General features: G+C 35.1%; 3 protein-coding genes and 1 pseudogene across 3 annotated transcripts; 2 read left to right on the top strand and 2 right to left on the bottom strand.

Annotated features, from left to right (window-relative positions):
• Nucleotides 1-89: 89 nt before the first annotated feature.
• Nucleotides 90-3,317, top strand: LOC125591704. Its single transcript, XM_048766381.1, has 2 exons — nt 90-1,766; nt 2,034-3,317. Exons 1-2 carry the CDS (start codon nt 1,444-1,446, stop codon nt 2,872-2,874), a joined length of 1,164 nt encoding a protein of 387 aa, XP_048622338.1. The 5' UTR covers nt 90-1,443; the 3' UTR covers nt 2,875-3,317.
• A 3,834-nt stretch (nt 3,318-7,151) lies between these two features.
• Nucleotides 7,152-9,633, top strand: LOC106362081 (glyceraldehyde-3-phosphate dehydrogenase, cytosolic-like). The gene is made up of 10 exons (XM_013801897.3): nt 7,152-7,379; nt 7,473-7,505; nt 7,575-7,675; nt 7,935-8,050; nt 8,150-8,249; nt 8,406-8,552; nt 8,646-8,706; nt 8,809-9,049; nt 9,130-9,213; nt 9,313-9,633. The coding sequence occupies exons 1-10, from the start codon at nt 7,376-7,378 to the stop codon at nt 9,443-9,445; spliced, it is 1,020 nt and encodes a 339-aa protein (XP_013657351.1). The 5' UTR covers nt 7,152-7,375; the 3' UTR covers nt 9,446-9,633.
• Nucleotides 9,634-10,427: 794 nt separating this feature from the next.
• Nucleotides 10,428-12,556, bottom strand: LOC106362079 (annotated as a pseudogene).
• A 92-nt stretch (nt 12,557-12,648) lies between these two features.
• On the bottom strand, nt 12,649-24,040 carry LOC106359331 (zinc finger protein JAGGED-like). The gene is made up of 5 exons (XM_022707735.2): nt 18,309-24,040; nt 18,120-18,226; nt 17,882-17,995; nt 17,710-17,791; nt 12,649-17,617 (listed from the first exon to the last, which is right to left on the bottom strand). Coding segments are annotated over exons 1-5 (657 nt in total). The 5' UTR covers nt 18,311-24,040; the 3' UTR covers nt 12,649-17,265.
• Between the last annotated feature and the right edge of the window lie 72 nt (nt 24,041-24,112).

The raw sequence follows: 24,112 nt of genomic DNA, 5'->3' as shown, positions 1-24,112 counted from the left end.
CTTGGTACCTTATTCATTCACATAATCAATATATAAACCCTAATTTCTTTTTGCTCTTTATAATGAATAATCTATAACTGATTTGAATAATTCTCATGATAGGTTTGTGATACCAAGTAAAGGTATCTTTCGTGGATGTAGTAGAAAACGGTAATAGACAAACAAAACCTCTCTCTACAACTAAAGATACTTAAGATGCACTCTTCTCCTTTTGCATCCCAATTTCTTCCAACCGTTTCCATGTGGCCTGACGTTTTGCATCAACTTCAGATTCTTTTGATTCATTATATCTAAACTTAGTAAGACATTCCTTAAAGAACTCTGGATCAATATCATTAAATATCGTCTGCACCAGCACGTCTAGCGTCAAGCTAGGTAAAGCATTTCGGTTTGTGGAGAGGTACCAAAGCTCTAACGAGAAACACTCTGTGCTCGTCTTTAAGCGGCAGAGCGAATCTATTTGATGATCCCAAAATCTCAAGAAACTCAGCGATCCCGTTGTGTTTCTCAGTCTCGAAAACAAACCTGTAGAAAACGCTGTTTATTGATTTCCTGATGAACGGACGGTGAGCCATAAATTTACCGTAGACAAGGGTTTTGAGACAGTCTCTTTCTCTAGGATCCTCGGAGTCAAACAGATCCAGTAACCGTGTAACGAAAGACTGGTCTATGTACTTCTTAGCCAGCTTTGTGTCAGTCTCAGGTGAAGCGATATATGAGTCTCAAGAGAAGCTCGTAGGAAAGGTGCTAATGAGGCCAAGAAGAATCCATGAAAGGCTCTTCCTCTTCCAAGTCTAGACCATCGACAATCTCTAGAACGAGTGGTAAAGGCTACTTTGCATCTGTTTTGTCTGCTCGGATGTGGTACTCCAACCGCTTTCAAATTCACTTTCTCCCATATATCATCCAGAAGCAACACAAAACTTTCGAGGTCATTATTTCTCTTTGCTGCAATGTGTTGGAGTAGGCAAAAGGTATATAACTCCCATGAGTGCAAAGACATTGAGAGACTTGATTCACCACTTGGTCACATGGCATGGAGATCGAGAATAAACCTCCCATTGCAGCAAAGAGAGAGAGAAAGAGAGAGGAATAAGAGAGATTCAGAAGCTGAGCCCCCAGTGAGTGATAATTATTAACAAGAATGAGTAGATAAGAACACACAGCCGTACGTATATAAAAGTTTTCAACCACACATAGTTGGAAAATAATGCAAAGGTGTGACTGTATTGCATTGTGGAAAAAAAAAATAGACTTTTCTATGATAGGTTTGTGAGACCAAGTCAAGGTCATATATTTGGAATTTAAAATTTTCAAAATCTTTGAAAAGTCTTTAAACAATAACTTGTAAAGTTAGCTTACGGCGTTATCCCTCAACCCATGATGCTCTCTATATAAACAAATCACATTTTCTTGATTTCTAATTCATCACCTTAAAGATGTATGTTACAAGGCATCTCTCGGAAGCATCTCTCGGAATGCCAGAGATACTATTCGAACTTGACACAATCGGAAGGTCCAAACTCGGGCGTACTTGTGATTCAAGATGAAGAGTCAAAGCCGACTTGTTGCTGCGGATCTTGCTACGATGCTAAACTCAAAGGCTTACCGTTCCCACAGAACGCAGAGCTGAGTGTGATTTACAGTAAAGGAAATGGTCAAAGCAAGCACACTGTTTATGACCCGGTTCTGTTCATTCCGGTTCCTGGACAGCCTCTGTCTTTGAACCGTTATTATATCATTAAAAGACGTGGGAAGCACTCAGGGTATGTATGACGACCAAATATAATCTTTAAATTATTTTATCTGTGTTAAAAGACCTAACTTGCGCAACAAGATTCCTGAAACCCTTACTTTGTTGGCTTTGATGTAGTTCACCATTGTTTTCTTAACAAATCATATCTAAATATGATTTTTTTAATTTATTTTTAGTAACGTTTTGAGGTTTCAGTCCATATATTTTTAATATATCGAAGCTGAAAGACCTAACTTGTAAAACAAGAATCCTGAAGCCCTAATTTTTTTCGTTGCAGAGGAGCGTCGGCAAGTGCAAAAGAAGAAGACAGAGTCCCCTGCTGCTTTTGCTTTAGCTACGTTCCTCAAGCTAAGCCACAAGAAGCTGATCCTTATGACATATACCAACAATTCGAGATCCATCAACGCCCAGCATCATCTGGTCGTTACACAGCCACATCTGTTGCTCCTAATGGGATACCACCTCCGTTCCTTAAGAGAAAGTACTGGACCGTTGGGTACTCGAACTCTCAAGACTTTGGTTTGACAGATGATGCAAAAGGAATCAACGCTGAGCTTCGTTCTGAGCTTCCCAAAGATGTGAATACAAGCGTTGTTGTAGGAAAATGGTATGTCCCTTTCATATTCGTGAAAGAAGGAGACGCAAAAGATCAGATTAAAAACACAACTTATTACAGTATGATTCTCAAACAAAGATGGGAAGAGGTTTACTCATCTAGTTACAACGAGGAAGCAAGTGAGGTTGTTGTTGATGTTGAAGTAGAAACAGAAGTGGCGAAGCTTGGGGGAGAAGTAACCAATCTGAGAAACAAAAGAGCTGATGGATTTGTTTGGTTTAGTGTCTTAAGAGATGAGAGACAAGACAAGAAGATAGGTCTTGGATCAGTGGTCGTGGAGAGGATTAAGCGGGAAGAGGAGAGGTTTGGTTGGTTAAATAAAGGCGATGAAGTAAGGTCTAGCATTAAGAGATCAGAGAGATTCGAAGGCGGTTCATCACAGTGGAAGAGTTATAAATGCTATGTATTGGTAGAGAGCTTTGAATTAAAGAGAACTGATGGGAGTTTGGTGTTAACATATGAGTTTACACATGTTGATAAGTTGAAGAGCAAGTGGGTTTAGGGTTTATTCAGTTTCTTTTTGTCTCATGTATGCAACTTATGGTGCGTTTCATTTAATGTAATTAAGCTTCATGCATGTACCTATGTAAAGCTCTAGTATTTCATGTAAACTCTGTATTATGAATAATCCAGAACTGGTTTGAATGATTATCTTGCTTGGATGTAGCAGAAACGGTAATACATAAACAATTAACTTTTTCTCGGTCTCAGGTGAAGCAATGAGCTTCTTGAAGCTCGTAGGATCCATGGAATGCTCTTCCACTTCCAAGTTTAGATCATTGATAACTTTGTTTTCGCGCGGTTGAGGATTCAATGTTCTGAATACGTTAGCAGAAACCATTCTAACGGCTTCTTGGATAGCATTTTCACTGAACTTGGTATTCGCAGTGGCTACATAATCCACAACCTCAAGCAATGTTTGCCGCTTGATCTCCTTTTCCTTAACGTTCTTGGTTGGATCAGAGAAATCGAAGAGTGGACAGTACAAGCCGAGCTTTTTGAGAAATAGGTTTGCTTTTCAGCATTTGGAACGTCTTTGAAGGTAGCCACGAGACAGAAACCTAAACATCAAATTCAATTTCAAAGATTTCAAAACTCACCATTTATTAACAACCACACTATGTGTGAAGTTCCACCTCTCCAGGTCTTCAAATTTTTTGTGCATATTATTGATCAACAAAGAAAAAAAACCTATTTTCCAATGTTCTGGTCGCGTTCAATAGTTTGTATAGAATTGAAAGATTGAATAAGTAAAACAGAAAAAATAGAGCAAATTTCAAGAGATTTATGTCAACTTTCAGGGAGAGTACATGTCCTTGTCCATCTCTAGAGCACGTCTGGGCTAGAGTCATGGTGATCAGAAAGTGAGATTAGTCGGTTGAATGTCTGAATCATTTTGGTAAGCGACAATCCTCAGAAGTTGTCTTTGTCATTATCAAATACTTTCTATTGTGCCATTTATTTCATTAACTTTAGATTGAATGTATCACTTATGTCCTATACAACTTCTTGAATTCACAATTAGGCTGATCCACTGTTTAGATGATGTTATTCAATCATACATTTTAACAGAGGTTAAATATATACACAATGATTATAAATTATATTTTAAAATTTAGTGTTATCCAATGTGATTTAAATCCAGTTTTTAAAATCTAATGTTATTTACTTTTTAAGGATTAAAATTCTTTGTATTTTGGATTGATTCCAAATCATTTCTTATGAAGTCTCGTGAATAAATGATTGAACTCGAAATCCAATACATACCGCAGAGATTTTAAAATCCATCAACTTAAAATATCTTAAAATTTGGTATATTACTAAACATTAATAATTTATTTTAGTCACTAATTGAATACCCCCCCCCCCAATCAAAATTTGCAAATCAAACAAAAGAGTTTAATATATGAGTGAGTTAATTGAAATGGTTAGTGAATGCATAAACCCTTAAGCAACTTCTTTTATATCTAATCCATCATACAAATGGTCTAACATTGGCTTTAAGACACTCAAGATTTATATGGATAAGATTCCATTCATTAAGGTTTTCCTGTTTTACTTATTAAATTTGCTCAGTTTTTTTTTTACCAAAAGTGTCGAGTCTTTTTCTTAGAGAGATAAAATCATTGTTTCTGGTTACATAGATATAGATAATGACCTAGATAAACTTTAAACAATAAATATAGATAAAGTCAGACTCCTGTGCTGGCTCCTCCTCTGTATTTGTGATGTTCATTAAATCTCTTCTCGTCCATCTGAAGTTTTGACTCTTTGCGCACCCTCTTGGCAAGCTCTTTGTCATCCTCCTCATCTTCTACTTTCTCCTTCCCCTTTTGCTTCCCCTCAGACTCAGGCTCTTCCTCTTCAGCTTTCACGATCCCCAATCACAATACTCCCATCAATACGCCTTTCTCCTTTTTCCTTGTCGCTGTGTAACAAAAGTAACAAATTAACCAAATAAATTTGCTCAGTTTTTGCTCAGTTTTTATATCTAATCCATCATTAAAATATATCAGTTTTTTAAGCTCTAGTAAGCATGCCTAAACGCATGATTTTAAAATGAACATATGGATGAAACTAGTAAAACATACCGAACCTTGTAAAACATATAGACAAGAATATCTAACCTTCCAAAACGTAGGCAATCTTTGAGCAGTTGGAGAAGAACGGTTCAGCGAACCCGTGTTTTCCAAGAACCATATTTGAAGCTCTGACTCCGAAACGGGTCATCCTCCATGAAGCGTAATACCCTCCATCACCTACGAAGTCTTTTTAAACTAATAGCCATGTAATCTTAACCCCACATTTTAAAAAAATTTCGATATGATAAAATAATAAAATTATAATGTTTTCAACTCTTAATTCTAATATCTCATATGACGAGTATCTCTTGTAATTTTGAGATAAGTTTGATAATTCAGTCTTGAATTTTTAGTTGAAAAAAAAATTACATAACGATACAAAGTTTATATTTTTTCTATAAGTAGCTGAGCTAATACCAAATAATTTTATTTCTAAGAAGGGGGGGGTTTATTGGTTTAAGAATTTTTAAAGAATTATAAAATTTTAAGAATCTATAGTTATTGGTTTATGGATTTTAAAAATCTTTCCAAAATCCATTGTTATTGGTTTAAAGACTTTTAAATTCTATTCAAATCATTTGTTATTCAAAAAGTTTAGTTTTTATTGATTTTGCTATTCTATTAAATTCTATGGTTATTGGGAACTAAATTCTTTATATTTTTACTCATAAGCTAGACTTTGAAAATAGCATGTTTACTCATAAGATTTTTGAAATCTGTGTACTAATAAAAACATTCCCACACTTTATAATATATTTTTCTTGTTTGACATGTGATTTTCAGAAGATTTCTTTGTCGGTAAGTTTCGTAGTTGGTGTGTTCTAACATAATTTTTCGTTTATATGAGTGGTGTCTCAAAAAAAATGTCAATGAAAACAAGACTGTTAAAAATATGTCATGTAGTATGAAGATAAAAAATGATTATTTTCACAACATAACTAAGAACAAACCATGCATAACACAAATAACCAATACCATAAAATGCATTTGTCTATGTAAACACACCAAACGATAATATAATAGTGTCTCATCGAAATTCATTGTTGAAAATTTATACAAGTTTTTTTGTACCTTAGAAGAAATTTTTTTTTGAAAAACTATATTGTGCAAATTCTTAATAATCAATAATAATCTATAGAAATCAATACAAAATATTTGATAGAAATTATGAAATATTTGTGAAATCTACTAAACATTTAAAAATCTGTCAATTTCTAAAATCATTCAACTCTTTCCAAATTCTGGTTCCAATAACCTCCCCAAATCGAATTAAATGGAACCAAACTGAACGGAAGCAAAGTAAACCCAAACTAAACCAATGCGAGTTTGAATGAGATTGGTTGGAGGTTTATGAAAACGAAATTAACCATACAAAATCAAACCCAATGATAAACATAAATGTCCATTCTTAGATACGAATTCGGATGACGTTATAACTTATAACACAATGACCATATACTAATTCAACTCTAGATTATGTTAAAACTCACTTGGTGGTGTTATGTTCATGTGTGTCCAAATAAATACATTTACGATTGTATGATATATTTGTTGACATTTGACAAACATTTTGGTTATTTATAGGATGTAGGATTCATATGTCTACCAGACTAAAGAGTTTTATATGCCTTCACCTAACATCAAAATAAAAATAAAATCAAAAGAGAAAAATAAGAGGAGGAGAAGGAGACTTTTGGCAAAAGCCAAGAGTCATGCATAAACTGAGCTATGTTTTGCTGTCACATTCATCTGACCTGCCAAAGCTCTCAAAGTGGAACGTCTACATGTGTGTCTCAAGTCTCAACTCTCAATAAGAAGTCACTATTTGATAAATATAGAACACCAAATTACAAAATATCTAGAGACAATAAGAACAAAACAAATTATTTTGAGGATGACATCTAGAAGCTTCATATAAGATACAAGTGATATATTATTAGTGTAAAGCAAAAGAAAATTAACATTTCAAAGAAAAAGGTTGTGCTATCCTACATCATCAACAACAACAAATAAGAATTTTACGACATTACTACGTGTTGTCTGCTCATTGGATGGGTCTGGTTTCGAAAACCTGCTGCGTTAGCCTGTGTGCATCGGCCCGGCCCATAGGATCTGAGTTATAAACCTCGAATATTCCGCGCAAGCGCCATTAGTTTCTCTGATTACTTTCTTAATCCTACCATAAACGGTTGGCCAAAACAGTGGCAGAGAAGGTAAATAATCTAAAAAGTCAAGGACGATCTTGTAACATTAAATACTAAATCTCTGACCTGTCACCTTTTTACCCAAGAAAAAAAATCTCAGCCACTCGATCAGATTTCATCTCCTCCTTTTAGATAAACGCTAAAGCCTCACCAAACTCTTCACTCACTTGACTATTTTCACATTCGGAGCTTAGCTTTCTCTCTCGATCTCATCGCCATGGGTGAGTACCTCTCCGTTGTTGATCTTCGTTGATGCTTTTTTGTTAGTTTCTGTGATCTGATCGTTGTTTTTGATTTCTCTTGTGTTTATGTAGCTGACAACAAGAAGATTAAGATCGGAATCAACGGTTAGTGTTTTCCTGAATCGTTTATATAGGTTTAGATCTGTGGAATCTGAGATTTGAATCTTCGTGTAGGTTTCGGAAGAATCGGTCGTTTGGTGGCGAGAGTTATCCTTCAGAGGAACGATGTTGAGCTCGTCGCTGTTAACGATCCTTTCATCACCACCGAGTACATGGTGAGTTTTTACTCTCTCTCTTCCCTTCGATGCTAGTTCGATCTATGTATAGGTTTAATCCTCGTTTACAGTGAATCGAATCTTGTTCAGTATTATACATGGCGTCTTTGGTTTGTCACATAGGTTGTGAACCGGATTGATTGTGTTGATTTTAATTATTAACGTGGTTCGGTTAAACCGGATTGATGATGTGTTGATTAATTGCAACTTGGTTTGGTTAATTCGAGGATGGGTTTCTGATCGAACGTGTTTGTTGCAGACGTACATGTTTAAGTACGACAGTGTTCACGGGCAGTGGAAGCACAATGAGCTTAAGATAAAGGATGAGAAAACACTTCTCTTTGGCGAGAAGCCAGTCACCGTGTTCGGCATCAGGTACATTCATCTATCGTTTGATATATTCAAAATTTTGTATCTCTTTTCTTATGTTATGAAAAGTTTAATAATTTGTGGTTTTTTTTTTTTTTTATGAAGGAACCCTGAGGAGATCCCATGGGGTGAGGCCGGAGCTGACTTTGTTGTTGAGTCTACTGGTGTTTTCACTGACAAGGACAAGGCCGCTGCTCACTTGAAGGTTTGCTTTTTGGGCTTTATTTAACCTATAATATTGAAGAATTCTGTTTCCTAACACTTATATATGCTTGTAAATCAAATTTTGAAAGATATTGGATAGAGAGCTCTTGTTTGTAAGTTACTAATGTATCATAGGGTTGGTTTTATTTTGTTTCAGGGTGGTGCCAAGAAAGTTGTCATCTCTGCTCCAAGCAAAGATGCTCCCATGTTTGTTGTTGGTGTCAATGAGCATGAATACAAGTCTGATCTTAACATTGTTTCCAACGCTAGTTGCACCACTAACTGCCTTGCTCCCCTTGCCAAGGTCTCTATTTCTTTCTTTCTTTTTTGTATGAAGTCGGAGTTTCAAGTGTATAATTGTCCCTTGCTGAATTGAATCTTGTGATCTGGTTTTCAGGTTATTAACGACAGGTTTGGAATTGTTGAGGGACTCATGACTACCGTCCACTCTATCACTGGTACAGATTTCATTTCACTACGTTTGATTCATGAAGGCCTATTATTACCTCTTTGACTTTTAAGTAACTAATTGCATTTTGGTTTTGTTTGTGTGATTAAAGCTACTCAAAAGACTGTTGATGGTCCATCAATGAAGGACTGGAGAGGTGGAAGAGCCGCTTCCTTCAACATCATTCCCAGCAGCACCGGAGCTGCCAAGGCTGTCGGAAAGGTGCTTCCACAGCTCAACGGAAAGCTGACCGGAATGTCCTTCCGCGTTCCCACCGTTGATGTTTCAGTTGTTGACCTCACGGTTAGACTCGAGAAAGCTGCGACCTACGATGAAATCAAGAAGGCTATCAAGTAAGCTTTCAGTATATATAGATCACTAGTTTCAATATCTATTGTAAGATAACTAATTGAATTGGATTGGATTGTTACAGGGAGGAATCTGAAGGCAAGCTAAAGGGAATCCTTGGTTACACCGAGGATGATGTTGTCTCAACTGACTTCGTTGGTGACAACAGGTAATAAACCAATATCTTCTACGCACTTTGAATTTACTCAAATTTTCTAGTCTGTTTTGGTAAATGATTTTAAAACAATGTGTTCATGTGATGTGTCAGGTCGAGCATTTTTGACGCAAAGGCTGGAATTGCGTTGAGTGACAACTTCGTGAAACTGGTGTCGTGGTATGACAATGAATGGGGTTACAGTACCCGTGTGGTCGACTTGATCATCCACATGTCCAAAGCCTAAAGAGCTCAAGAGAGATATGATGTAACGGTGTCTTAATTTGTCAGCTTTTTCGAATAAAAAATTTCTCAAGATCTAAAAACTCATCCCTTTTGGTTTTAGCGATTCTCCTTCACGTGACGTGATAGGAAGTTTGTAAACCTTGTTTATTTCTTTACTGAAAACCGCTTTGATACACAAGTTTAGTTTTATTACAATGCATTCAAGATAAGCACAAACCGGCTTTTAGCAATATGAGACAGTGCCGGTTTGCATAAGTCACACGTACACAAGTATAGAACTCTAGAACTTCAGACCTATGTTACATGGAAACGGAAGCGGGTACGTGAAAGCGGAAGCGCAGAAGCGAGATTTTTTAAAATATTAGGAAGCGGGTACGTGTTGGAAGCGTATATCCATATATAAATATATATAAGATCTTTTTTAAAAAAATTAGGACTAAAAATTATATGATTTAAATTTGAAATAAAACATTTATTCATTTATAATAATTTTGAAATGATTTTATATTAAAACTGTAAAAATACACATAAATTAAGTTTACGAAAAAATAAATATTATATTAATTATTTTTAATACTTCATAAATAATTGACACAATATATTTCAATATGTGCTATATCTTTAATAAAAAATCTCAATGCATAAACGGAAGCGTGATTCCAAAACGGAATCGGAAGCGTGATTCCAAAACGGAATCGTAAGCATGATTCCAAAACGGAATCGTAAGCTTTCAATGTGTTTTTAAATAGAATATTTTAAAAGCGTTTTGGAAGCGAGATTCCACAAGCTTCCACAAGGTTCCGATTCCGATTCTGATTCCGAAGCAGACGTCCGATGAAGCTTCCGTGCAACGTAGCTTCAGACCCGAGCCTTTAATTTTCTCCTCGATGATCATGTCGAGTTTGGTCTCCAATGAAGTCAATTCAACTTGTAACTGAATCTAAGCATCACAACAAAAGTTGTAACTGGACAATACACCAGTATTACAGAAAACAAAAGTTGTAATTGGACAATACACCAGTATTACAGAATGTATCAAACCTCTTTTTGTATAACAACAAAGTGATCGTGGGAGATCTTTAATAAAGGCTTCTTCTTGTGGTCACTATGTAAAGAGCAAGAGACTGTAAGAAGTATCCTACTATAGAGGGTAAGAGACTTATTATGCTTTCTAGCAAATTGAAACTGGCACCATAACAAGTATTTCAACACAATCCAAGATTAGATCAAATGTTCTTGAAGTTCTTCTTCTTCGTCATCAAGCAAGATACTGAAGTTCCTCAGCTCTCTCAAGATCCTCTGTAATTCCTCTGTTCTACGATGCTTCTCTCCAGAAGAATAGAACTTCACTAAACCATCATCAGTCTCAATCCAGCTAACACCTGCCTCTTTCTTGTAACCAGTGTCTCTCATAGCAACTTTTAGCCTGGCCGCATCATCAAACCTCCCAAGATCACCATATATGTTCGAGAGCATCACGAAATTAGCCGGGTTTCTCGGCTCAAGCTTAACCAGCTCTCCAAGAGCAAGCTCGCCAACCTCCACCTTCTTGTAAACCTTCGAAGCTCCAAGCAAAGTGGCCCATATAACAGCATCAGCTTCCACCGGCATTTTGTTTATAAACTCAACAGCTTGTGTTAAAAGTCCAGCACGGGAGAGTAAGTCAACCATACAACCGCAATGCTCTATCTGAGGCGTGATTGAGTAATCAGTAAACATGGAGTTGTAATAAGCTAACCCATCTTCAACCAAACCCATGTGTCTACAAGCACATAGAACACCTACGAACGTTATCTTGTCCGGTCTAACACCGCAAGTTCTCATCTCACGGAATAAAACTAAGGCCTCGGTTCCATGTCCATGTGAAGCTAACCCGTTGACCACAGTGTTCCAGCTTATCAAATCTCTTCTCTTTATGGTATTAAAGACTTCCATAGCCATCTCTATAGCTCCGCATTTTGCATACATATCAACCAAAGCATTCATGAAGTTCACATTAACCTTATCATACCCAAGACCCTCTCCATGCTTATGCACCCGCTTCCCGAACTCGTAAGCTCCTAGCTTCGCACAAGCTGATAACACTGAAGTCAAAGTTGCATCGTTGGGAACAACCTTATCTTCATCTACCATTCTCTTAAAACAACCCAACACTTTATCAAGCCTCCCACTTTGAGTATACCCCTTGATCAAACCATTCCAAGAGAACACATTTCTCTCCGGCATCTCTTCGAAAACTCTCTCACAAGCTTCAACGTCTCCACTATTTGCATAACCCTCCAAAACTGTGTTCCACGACATGATGTCCTTACAAGGCATCAAATCGAAAAGACTCCTAGCTTCTTCCATCATGTTCCCCGTTTGGATATAGCCAGCTACCATAGTGTTCCATAACACTGTGTCTCTCTCAGGAGACAGATCGAAAAACCGCCGAGCAGAGACTAAGTCCTTGTTCAGTATATACCCATTGATCATCGAAGTCCAAGTAACTACATTTCTCTCAGCCATCTCACAGAACACTTTATTAGCGGATGCCAACACTCCTGCGCACGAGTACATCTCAATCAGCTTCGTTCCTACGTAAGGGTTTGATCTAAACCCTGTTTTAATCGAAAAGCACTGTAACTCCTCTCCTTGCCTTAGTTCCTTGACCATCACGCAAGCTTTCAAAACGACAGGGAGAGTAAACCAATTAGGCATCACATCGTTCCTTCTCATCCTCTTGAACAACAGCAAAAGGTCATTGTACATGTCGTTTTGCGTGTACCCATTTAACATGGCGTTGTAAATAGAAACAGTTGGTTGAGGCATTCCGTCGAACACCTGGCGTGCGTGATCGATTCTCGCGACCCGGCAACAAGTGGAGATGATTCTCGGACCGACGTAATCATTGTCTTCTAATCCATGAGCTAAAGCCTGTGACTGGATTTGGAGAAGGTGTTTTTGGGTTTTACATGACTCCAAGAGAGAGATGAGCTTCTCTTCCAAAAGCCTCTTTGGTGATTTCGAAGCTAAAGCTACGGAAACACTCGCAATTTTCGATTACGATTTAGACAACAAAAGGACGAGTCTTTATCGAGAGGATTCGATTAAGCGCCACAGTGACATTCAGCGAAAGTATACAGAAGTCGAAGGACTTGAACGACAAAAGTCAACACCTTCTCAACGAGTTAGAAGGTTAGGCATACGCTGCTGCTGATGTGTGTGTGTGTTTTTTTTTTGTAGACGTGTGTGTTTGTTTAAACTGTATTTTTTACTATTCGATTCTATTTTTACCAAGGAAAAAATAAAGAGGTTAACATTTTCAATCAAATAACTTATATACTAAAGCGCAAGTCGTCTCTCCAATCAAAATCTGACACGTGGAAAATTATTTTAAAAATTAAAAAAACAATTGACACGTGGAAAAACTAAAAAACTATAAATAAATAATTAATTTTTTCTCTGCGGTTCCTATTTTCTTTAGTCTAAATATTAACTACATTTTTCTTTAAAATGAAGCTATGTTGGTTTATATATTTTTCCGTATTTTCTTGGCATCTTTTGAATAATCCTCTATATGTTAAAATCACAAGTCACTCAACTAATTATACCATGCCACATCATTTAAAAACAAAAACAGAATTGTTTAAATAAAAATGAATAAAAATAAAACCTTGCACATTATGTACGTTTAGATATTTACAGGAAAAAATCAAATATATTTCATGTCTATCTCGCCACTCGCCACTCGCCACGATCACCCGTCACCACACCCAGTGGCGGATGCACATGGAGTAACAGGGGGGCATCTGCCCCCAACTCATTTTGAAAATCCCATGTAAAGTATTGACTAATTCTAAATATGCCCCCTCCTGTTTAAACAAATCGGTCCTTAGTTTTATGAATAGTTTTAATTATGCCCCCTCAAACTTTTTCTCTAGCTCCGCCCCTGACCACACCTCCATGATCACCACTAACCACCAATGTCCTAATAGCTACTACAACTTTTGCATTTATAGTTGTTCCATGTTACAATACGACTGCCTTTCAATAGAAAACATTTTTTTCTCTAAAACCAATTTTTAAATTTCTATTCCACAAATCTCCATCATGCATCCTGATATCTCAGAAGAAGTCATTGTTGTTGCACTTCAAAAGATGTGTAAAGAGTAAATAAATTTAACAGTCCAACGAAAAGACTATCAAAAACGAAATCCAAGTATAAGTATTGTATTTCACTAACTTTTTATCATAAAGAAAGTATGGTATTTTGTATTGTTTCTTTCAGATTGATATTTTTTTATTTGTTCTGGCACCAAAAATAAAATAAAGTCATGCTGATAACATCTATAAGTTCATTATTTTGTGATTTATGTTGAAAGGTTACTTTAATAACAAGTATATAATTCTTTGTTTATTTACCAAATTAATATATTTTTAAATTATGTATAAGTAGAGTAACTACAATCAGCTTCCTTAGTGAGCTCTAATAAAATTGAAATACGAAATTTTTACACCCCAAACTAGAAGAGAGTTTCAGAGTTGAAGTCAAATGAGTTTTCCATACTTATATTATGAATCTCTGCACAAGAGCTCAAATGAATTCCAGGTAGATTGTGTATTTATAAAATAAGAAGATAATCTGTGGAAAGTCGAGTTTTTATTTTCTTTATTTTTCTCGTGCATATGTAATTACACACTAACAATTTACAATGCATAAGTCAGTTCCTGTATATTTGATCATAATGTTCACGAGCATTAAATCTCTAACTGTTTAAGAGAGCCATAATAAAAATAGTTACACAAAACTTGCAACCAAGTAATATATTTAAAAAAACTGAATTTGAGAAAAACATTATTATCACTTTGTCCGTCCAAAAAAAGAGAATAGTATTATTGTTCTAATAGAACGTCAAGTATATGATGTCTACAAATATTGCAATAAGTAAAAGAAAACAATATTGGAATAGGTTGAGTATCACCAAATTTACCATTCAATAAACTTTGGCTACAAAACATACTATTTTAACATAATAATTTAATTATTTTATTTTCCCGTAAGCAGTACGGGGTACACCTAGTAGAATTATAAGGAGCAACTACTAACTAGTATATATATCAACATTAATTCCAATTTTTTTTGACCAAAAATAAAATAAAATAAAATAAAATAAAATAATTCCAGTTTTTCTAATTAAGGAGGTAACTCGATTACTATATCAAACTTGAACCCCAAAGTTTCCTGATTTAAGTAATTGAAATTGTTTCAAAAAAAAAATTGAAATACTCTACAATTATCAATACAAATGTAAAACCTCAAATTATCTCTAACAATTTTTAATTGTATTATACCCCGTATCCGATTTTAAATCTGATTAGCTATGCTTTTCGTTAATAATTGTGTGTGCTAAAACTAGGTGTATCATATTGTATGCGTGTACCATAAGCCCTGTGCTATCCAGCCTCAACATTTACTCTGAATCTACATTACTTTAAAACATACCCAAAGTAAACAAGCCTACGAAGACCTATATAAAGAAGTACTTAACTGTATGGTTATAGTGTGTGATAGAGATGGGGCGGTGTCATTGTATAGGAACATCATCTTCAGCAGCCTATTCTAGTAAACTACTAATATGTACAGCATTCGGTAACTGGACCCTAAAAACTTTTATTTGCATAAATAGAAAAAACTCTACTTTTCTGTTTCATCCTTCTGAAACGCATATTCTATCTACTCCTAGCTCCTACTTTAACCCATTTCCCTCCTAATTATGAAAGTCTCATGTTTTCCATTTGTATTAGTTCATGGATTTCAGGAATGTTGTGTATATATAGACGCACACCTAACATGTAATGTTATGTCACTACTTAACAAATGTTGTTCATTATATTTTGTGTGTACTTTATTGATAGTACATATTATAAATGTACTTAACTAGATGTACAATATAACCATGTGTATACTTAACTATAGATGTACAATAGAACCATGTGTAGAAAGGTGTATGTTCATTTGACCCAAAAAAAGGTGTATGTTCTATGTTATACATATATGATTCACATAAACATACATACATCTATGTTCTATCAAACGCATATATATATGTTGTTTTCACAGAAGTATGTTACATAAATATCTTGTTATTTACAATTAACTTCTATTTTTGTAACCATAATACATGATTTCAGATAATTGGGAAATACATCTTTTACTATACTTATTAGATAGATAAGTGGATCTAGTCAAGTAATAAGTTTAATTTCGCTTTGCTAGTCGAGATGAATGATTGATTACAAATTAGCAGTATATGTGTTGACATATGATATTGCTATATATATAGGTTCATCGGATGATCATATATTTCAATGTTAATGTAGACTTGGATTAGGAAATGTATTTGTAAAACATATTTATATGAATTTTATGCAGAAAAAACATATTTATATGAACAATTTTGTACTAGAAAAAGCGTATATTAATTTTCTCAAAAAGGGTTATATACTTATATAGTTTTAGGAGTAGGGTAGAATTGAAACCGAGGAGCAAAGCTAAGAAATAGTAAAAGCTGATATAAGATAATAGGGTTTGTAATCGTCAGACTGAAAGCAAAACAAAAAAACTCAACTGCCTCAACGAGTCTTTACCGCATGGAGTTGTGTAATCGTCAGACTGAAACAAGAGAAACTTAACTGCATCAATAAGTCCTTACCACAGTTGTTTATGTCTCAGTGACTCAGTTAAAATTCCAACTTCTTTTTAATAGGCCTTAATTTAAACTCATTCACAAAATCTATACTGAATTACTGATCCACTCAATCAATCTCCCTCTCACTCCCCTCCTTCGCTTTCTGATTGTTCATTTATTTTTATATATACATATAACTCTTGGGAAGACTGTGATTACATATCTATAGGGTTAGCCTTCTTTCACAAAATCATGATTTATTTCTTTCCATGAATAGCTCTTTATTTATTCTTTTATCACAGAAACATGCCTCAGCCGAGAGATCTCATTTGTTCTCTCTCTCTCCCTCTTGATCGCTATTTTGACTCCTTTACAAGATATAAACTTTGTTTTTTTTCTGTTTAGGTTTGCGTTTTAGATTTTCTTAGATTTGCATTTTGGATTTTCTTAGATATTTTTATTAACGCTAGTTATTTATACTATTATATACTATGAAAACATTGCATGGATAATATTACGATCAATAATTCTACATGTCAAATTCACGTGTGATTGTATCGCCTTGAGCCGTTAATCTGTTTTTGACGGTACAACTTGCGCCTGAAGATTTTCTTAGATTTGTAATGTATAATGTCATGACGATTAATTCGTTAACGAAAAAAATTAAGCATAAAGACCACAATTTATTTATCAAAAATGTTGCAAAAATAGATAATCATAAATGTAAATTAGAAGGATTAAACATAAGAGTTAGTTATAAGTCACGTAGAAGAAGTCCAAAACTAAGTTGATCTCTCCTCTCCCTAGTCTTTCGCCACTTCTGTGTTCTTTTTATTTCTCCAGAGGAAAAAGAAAAGTTCAAAGAACAAATATAGAACGAGACAACACTTGGTCTCACAAACAGTTCCGAACCAGAAAGTGGTAGACGATAATAAGAAAAAACAAAATAAAAATAGTTTAAAGCTGCTCCTTCATACAAATACAAACTTCTCACATAACTCCAAAATACAACACTCCCTCTCCAGTGTGAATTTCATTTTTTCATTATCAATTACTTTGGCATGTCTCTTTCAATATTCCACAAAATATGGATAAAATCTAACATTAATGGATAAAATTTTATTAAAACACACACATTTGTTCCATTGCCTTAATTATAACCATGATGTGGAGGTAGAGGCTGCGAAAGAGGAGGAGCAACCCTAGAGCCATTAGCCACGGGTGAACCGATGAAGGTGTATCTAGATTCAGGCGGTGAGCGACCACCGCAACCGCTATTTGCTAGGGTTTGGTGATGTGTACCATTGTTGTGCAAATAGTAGTCGTTGGTGCAACGGTAAGGAAGCGATAACGGTGGGGTAGGAGACCGTGGCGGATAAAGATAAGGTTGCACAAGTGGTGGTGGCGGCAGACGTGCGGAGGGGGAGAACAATCTTGGTGGATGCATCATTGGTTTGTATGGTGTTATTGGGTCTCCTATATGCAAATCTCCATGCTGATAACTATATAGAATATAACAATGTCGATTAAAATGATATCTATAGTAAAGGAAAACGAATTAAAATTGCATAAGAAAGAGAGAAATCAAAAATACCTAAATGGAGGGCCTTGATGACGAGGAAATGTATTGTTGCGAAGAAGTTCACGTGCTTTGTTTAGTGACTCCGTCTCCCTCTCTAAAATCACCATAACAAAAGTTAAATTTATTTATGCAAACTCATATATATTAATATATACACATACTATATAAAAACGGGGTCTCTTGCCTTGACGGTGGCGGTTCATGTGGCCACCGAGAGCTTGAGATTTGAAGAACTTGAGTGAACAAAATCTACATTCGTACTCTTTTCCATCTTTGATGTGCTTCTCTCTAAATCCTCCTACTCAATACTATATTAATTTGATTCTCATAATAAATAATCAAGTGTACATCTGGTGATTAGATGATTTAATAGTTCGAATTAATAAAATAAAGAGAGTAAAATAAGCTAGACTAGTATGTACCAGAGGATGAAGATGAAGATGAGCCTTCTTTAAATAATGGGAAAAAGTCTATAGAAGGATCATCAGGTAAGTTATTGAGATCAAAAGTGTTATTATCTTCAGCTCTCCTGCAAAATTTTACGTATCAATAGAATTAATAAAGATTTAGCAAGAGCGATAAAGAGAAAAAGAGAGGACAGAGACACCAACATGAGTACCGAGAAGACAGAAGAGAATAAGCTAAGCTAAAACACTTAAGGGAGTTAAGAATGGCGCGATAAGAGAAGCTAATTTGTGAGATATCTTTTTATCAATATATATCTTTATTTCTCTAGAAATGAGAAAATTGGGCATGGAACCCAAAGTGGATTGCTTTGTGACTTCTAAGCAAGAGAACTATAACTTGAGATGGGATAATAGGTCAAGGTATCCCTTAGTATATACAATGACATGTATACAACAACAAGTCCAATGTAAATTCCATGTTGTTATTAGATGTGTGATATTATATATACATCCAATTAAATTTTCATTCATACTTTTAGTATTATATATTTATTTTTATAGATTTTGTTGTTTCTAAATTACTACGAAATGTTTAGTTTGTTAATAGCTAGTGACTAATTCATGACTATTTTTGGTATCATAGTAGATAGGGATGTCATGATTGTCTTCAGTGTCGTGCGACGATTTTTGGGGGTTCAAGGCGAATTTTAAAAATAATTTTTTATAATATGATTAATTTGTTATTTGAAAATAAAGGTTAAAATGATAAGTAGAAAACTGGTATTTTTAGAGAAAGTTAAAATAATGATTTGGTATTTAGAAAGATAAAAATAATCATATAAATACAATGATAAAATAATAGAAATAAAAGTAATAATAAAAAATATTGAATAATAATAATGGTAGATAAAGTATAGAACATTTTGTCGTTTAAAAAAATGATGATAGATAAAAAAATATGTTTGTTAAAACGTATTATTTATTTTTTCTATAAACTATTTCATCAAACTATCATAATGTATAAATAAAAATACAAATAGCTAACTTTTGGTAAGAAAAAAATTGGATTATAATAAGTAACAAAAGAAAAGCGAAAACCAGAACTGTGAGTTATACCATGTCAGTTCTTCAATTAATTATTTGCATTTTAGTTATAACACATCTTGAAATTTATTAGAATAAAAGCATTCATCGAAAACAAAAGTCAAATTCAGAATCATGTGAAAATCTACCTAAAACTATACATTTAGCTTTACAGACTAATTTTATAAAATTAGGGGGTCCTAAAAATTGCACATTTTACAGGGGCCTAAGGGAGAAGCCTTATCAAAACCATGGTAAACACGCCTCTGATTGTCTTGTTGTTGATCGCCATGATGTTATTAACATTTGCTTGCATATCATTTCTCTCTCGTTTTGCCTATTCCAAATTATTGGCATTAAGTTAAGAGACGTTTACACTGGGAGACACTTTGTGTCTTTTGTTAACGCTGAAAGGCACTTTGTGGATATAGGACACATTGTTGGGACATGTGTCTTTTTCTTGGACACAAAAACCCTCCTAGTGTTAACTAGCGAAATTGGGAAGAGGATGTTCCATTTAAGGAACCAAACCAGATAACTCTTTGGTTGGAATAAATGAAAAATGTGCAAAAGTAAAAGTAGTTGTATGGGTTTTAGGATTTTTTTTCTGGCCGTTAAATCATTTTTTAAAAGAAGATCTAATGGCTCAGAAGGACACAACATGACTAATTGCACTGCTCCGATTTGAATGGAGATGGAGTTCTCTATAATTTAAGACTTTTTGTGAATGGGTATTGTAATGAGGTGTGGAGATAATATTTTTTTGTATTGAACCTGTGTGACCTCAAGGAGTAATTGTTTTTGTATTTTTGTAATAGAGATGTTAATGCCACCGATGGTGTGAACAAGAACGCTTTGGTTATGATTTATGAATTAGCAATATGGATTTTAAGTAGTGGTTTGGTTACGCGTGGTCAAAGAGTTTTTTGTTTTTGGAAAGTAAGTCTGATGTTTGTGGTATCCATGTTGGTTTGGTTAGTATGTTGCATATGGTATTGTGTTCTGGCTCAGTGGGCTGAACCGTCATTTGAATTGTTTGTACATTGTATGGATGATCTGGTGGATGTGTGGTTGTGGTTTGGAGCGTTGTTTAACATAAGACCTTTGAGTGGAATGAGGTGTTTGAAGTGATCGTATTATGAATGAATTTGTGGGTGCGGCTCTGTGGTTTGGATGGTTCTTAATCTCATAGTGTTTCATTTAGCTGAGTGCTGCCAGTGGGATGGTAGTTGGACCTTGTTGATGTAACTTGATGTTGTATTGGTTGTGGATGATATGTTTGTGGTTGGTTTGTTTAATTAAAATAGCAACCACATATAGGATTGTGGAGGTCATAGGGAATTGGATGTTAGGTATGTGAATAAGGTAGGTATTATTCCTATTGACTTTGATTTTTATAGCTAGAAATCTGGATTACATTATGAGCTGTGAGGGGTTGTGTAGTAACAAAGGCTTGTTGTGGTTAGTGAGGTAGTGGTCATGGTGGACACCACTGATGTGTGAAGGTAATTTGTTGGTAGCTGTTGATATTTGTGGGAAGATGAGAGTATTATTTTTTGTTGTGTTTCTGGAGAAGGTGAACTAAAGATTTGTATTTGTGGCTACACGAGTGTTGTTGTTGATACCCCGAAGTTGTATTGTTGTTAGAGAGGTTGTGGCCAGGTTGAGCAACAATTATGTGTGAAGGAGATGGTGAAACTATTTTTTATACTTGTGAATACGTCGGTATGGATGTTGTGGCTGTGGTTTAAGGGTTGATTTTTTATTGGTTGTGGATGATATGTTTGTAGTTGGTTTGTGTATTTAAAATAGCATCCACATTTAGGTTTGTGAAGGTCATAGGGAATTGGATGTTAGGTTTGTGAATCAGGTGGGTATTAATCCTATTTACTTTGGTTATCATAGCTAGAAATCTGAAAATAGATTATGAGCTGTGCGGGGTTGTGTGGTAACAAAGGCTTGTTGTGGTTAGAGAGATAGTGGTCATGGTGAACAACTCTGATGTGTGAAGGTAATTTGTTGGTAGGGGTTGATATGTGTGGGAAGCTGATAGTAATGTTTATTGTTGTGTTCCTGGACAAGGCGAACTTAAAATTTGAATTGGTGGCTACACGGGTGTTGTTGTTGATGAACAGAAGTTGTGTTGTGATTAGAGAGGTTGTGGTCCGGATGAAAAGCAGTAATGTCTGAAGGAGATGGTGAAACCATTTTTGATACCAGTGGATACGCCGGTGTGGATGTTGTGGTTGTGGTATAAAGGTTGATGTTGGATCATATCTCGTTTGTCGTTAGGTGCTGCATAGTAGATGGGTGGCAATGTTTAATACAAGATTGGGGCAAGCAATAACTAATATTTTTTCATAGTAGATGGGTAGCAAAGTTTACAACAAGATTATGGGATATGGATTCAGAACCAGATCTAGATCTAAGATTTAATACACTCTAAAACCTCAACAATCTCGCTGATATCTTTCTTCATGTCAAGAAGTTCTTGCTTTAGTTGGATCAGGTCTTGTTCTAATCTGGCTTGTTTATCTGTGGGAAGAGGGAATCAATTAGTTTATCTGTGGGAAGAGGGAATCAAGAAGTCTAAGAAGCCGGATCTAACCTTCCATTTGGAGTTTATATGTGAAACGCTAGAACCGCAAAAATCCAGAACTTCGAGGTCGAGAGACTAAGTGCAAGACGATGATAACGCGAATCACATACCCGAATTCGGTGAGGAGAAACAACAAATCAAAGAGACGATGGTTTGGGAAGGTTAGATTTGGGTCCAATTTCAGATTATGCTTTTTGGATCTAGAAGATGTCGCTGGAGAAAGAAATTAGGGTTCATCAGTTTTGAAGAAGATTAACAAGAATCGTAAAAAGGGGAAGAGATAAGGTAAGCGATGGTTTGGTAAAAAGTTAAAAATAAGGAATCGGTTTTGGATTGGTTAGTTGAGTGAGTTTTCTAGTCAACTAAAGATGTTTTTTAGTTGAGGGTTATATTAGTAAACCTAGTATAAGAAAGTGTGCTGTAACACAATGTGTCTCTGAGTGAAATTGTAAACACAAAATGTATCTCTGAGGGTAAAATTATTTTAAATTAATATTATCAGTGTGACCTCTCTTTTCGCAACTCTTCATCCTCACTCACTTGGTTATTCGGTAGCTGATTATATAAATGAAAAACATAAATTTACTTTTTTGCTGAAAAAAAACAAAACAAAAATTTAAAGTTTTAGTGACTTTGAAGATCGGCGCATCCTTTCTCAACGTCAACGGTGGCTATTATCAAGACTGCTTCAGTTTCTTCTTCGAGACATTCAGCTCAAGTTTTAGTTCATCTTTTCATTTGTTTGTATTCGTCTAGGTTTATTATTCTGTTTTCTCGTCTCGCTTTTGAAAGATTGCGATTTTTACTAGCTTATGTTTCTGGAATGATGAGTTCGTTTCCGGCTTATGCAAAACTTTCATATTTTAAATATAATAGTATAACAGAAGACAAAAAAAAAGAGTTAAGTGACCCAAATTTTTGAATTATTGTGTTACGAATAAATGTCTAATGCTATTTTTAGTTTTGACCATAAAGCCCAAAGTCCAAATTTAATCCAAAAATATTAATTTTATTAAAACATAAATAATATATTGTGATAAGGGAAATCACATGGACTTTCCACGTGAAAAGACTATAAAAGATCTCGGTTTTGAACTACCAAAGACATGTGGCCATGCGTAAACTCAGAAAAGGGAATCCATCTCTTACGGTTATGTATGCAAAGATTTTAAAACTATTAGATCTACATTTGCTACTATTAGCAAAACCATTTTATCAGAAATCGTCCGGACAATGTATTTGTGATTAGGGATCAACTGAAAACAGTGATAAGTAGAATTCATTATGAATTAAATAAATATCAATATGTCATTTCGTCGGTGACATTTATTTGATGTGAATATTCACTAGGAGAGGTTAGGCACCGCTGTCCCATACATGTTTTTTCTCTTTCTACTCTCTCCAACTTCTCACTAGAAAACTTCAATCACCATCGTCGATCGGTAGCCGGTGGCTCTCGCTGCCGGTTACCATATTTTATCTTTTTGTTTTTTGTATGTAAATATTCGATCTGTTGATCGAACTTCTGTTCCGGTTGCGGATTTTCACTTTCGCTAGGCGATCTTTTGGTGTGTTTTTGTTCAACCAAATCAGAACTGTTCACGAATCTATTTCTTTCTCTGATTTGCGTTGACACTTTCTCTTCATGCAAGATCTAACCATAAATCCTGGAACTTGTGTTTGTCTTTTGGTACTAGCCGAGTGCCAGATCTCATCAGAGGGGGCGTAATCGTTTCTTCCTAAAGAGAAAGATAGGAAGATGCTCCCTTTTGGTTGAAGAATCGAAGGTGTTGGATTTGTCTGGTTGATTTTGAAGCAGATTAAGTAAATTCAGGGTTTCTTTGAAACGTCCTGACAGATGATCTGTCTTTAGATCCATCAGTTTTCCCAGGAATTAAGGATCGGTGACCACTCGGAGATCAAACTACAAGAACCGGCGAGCTTTGTATGAAGAGTTCAAGGTAGATTCGAAGGAAGCGGTAAAGCTTATGCGTCTCATCCGAGAAGTTTACCGGAGAGATAATCGGAAGATAGACCGCCGGTGAGAACATTGAAGTCAAGTCGAGATTCTTCTCGCCATTTCATCAGCCAACCCAATAGTCAACACGTGTTTCCACGTTTTTCTTTAATATTGTAGTTATCATCTTTTGTTGAAATCAGTTTATGAATTGGGTTGTAATGGGCCTTCGGTTTACCTTGTTTGGGCTTTAAGCCTTTAATAATATCAATGTTGACAAAAAAAAAAAAAAAAAAAAAAAAAAAAAAAAAAGGCACCGCTGTCCCAGAAAAAGCCAAAAATCAAACAAATGAAACTGAAAACCGTGCA

Source organism: Brassica napus, chromosome C8 (assembly GCF_020379485.1).
Source record: "Brassica napus cultivar Da-Ae chromosome C8, Da-Ae, whole genome shotgun sequence".
Lineage (NCBI taxonomy): Eukaryota > Viridiplantae > Streptophyta > Magnoliopsida > Brassicales > Brassicaceae > Brassica > Brassica napus.
This window is presented reverse-complemented; position numbering and strand designations above follow the sequence as displayed.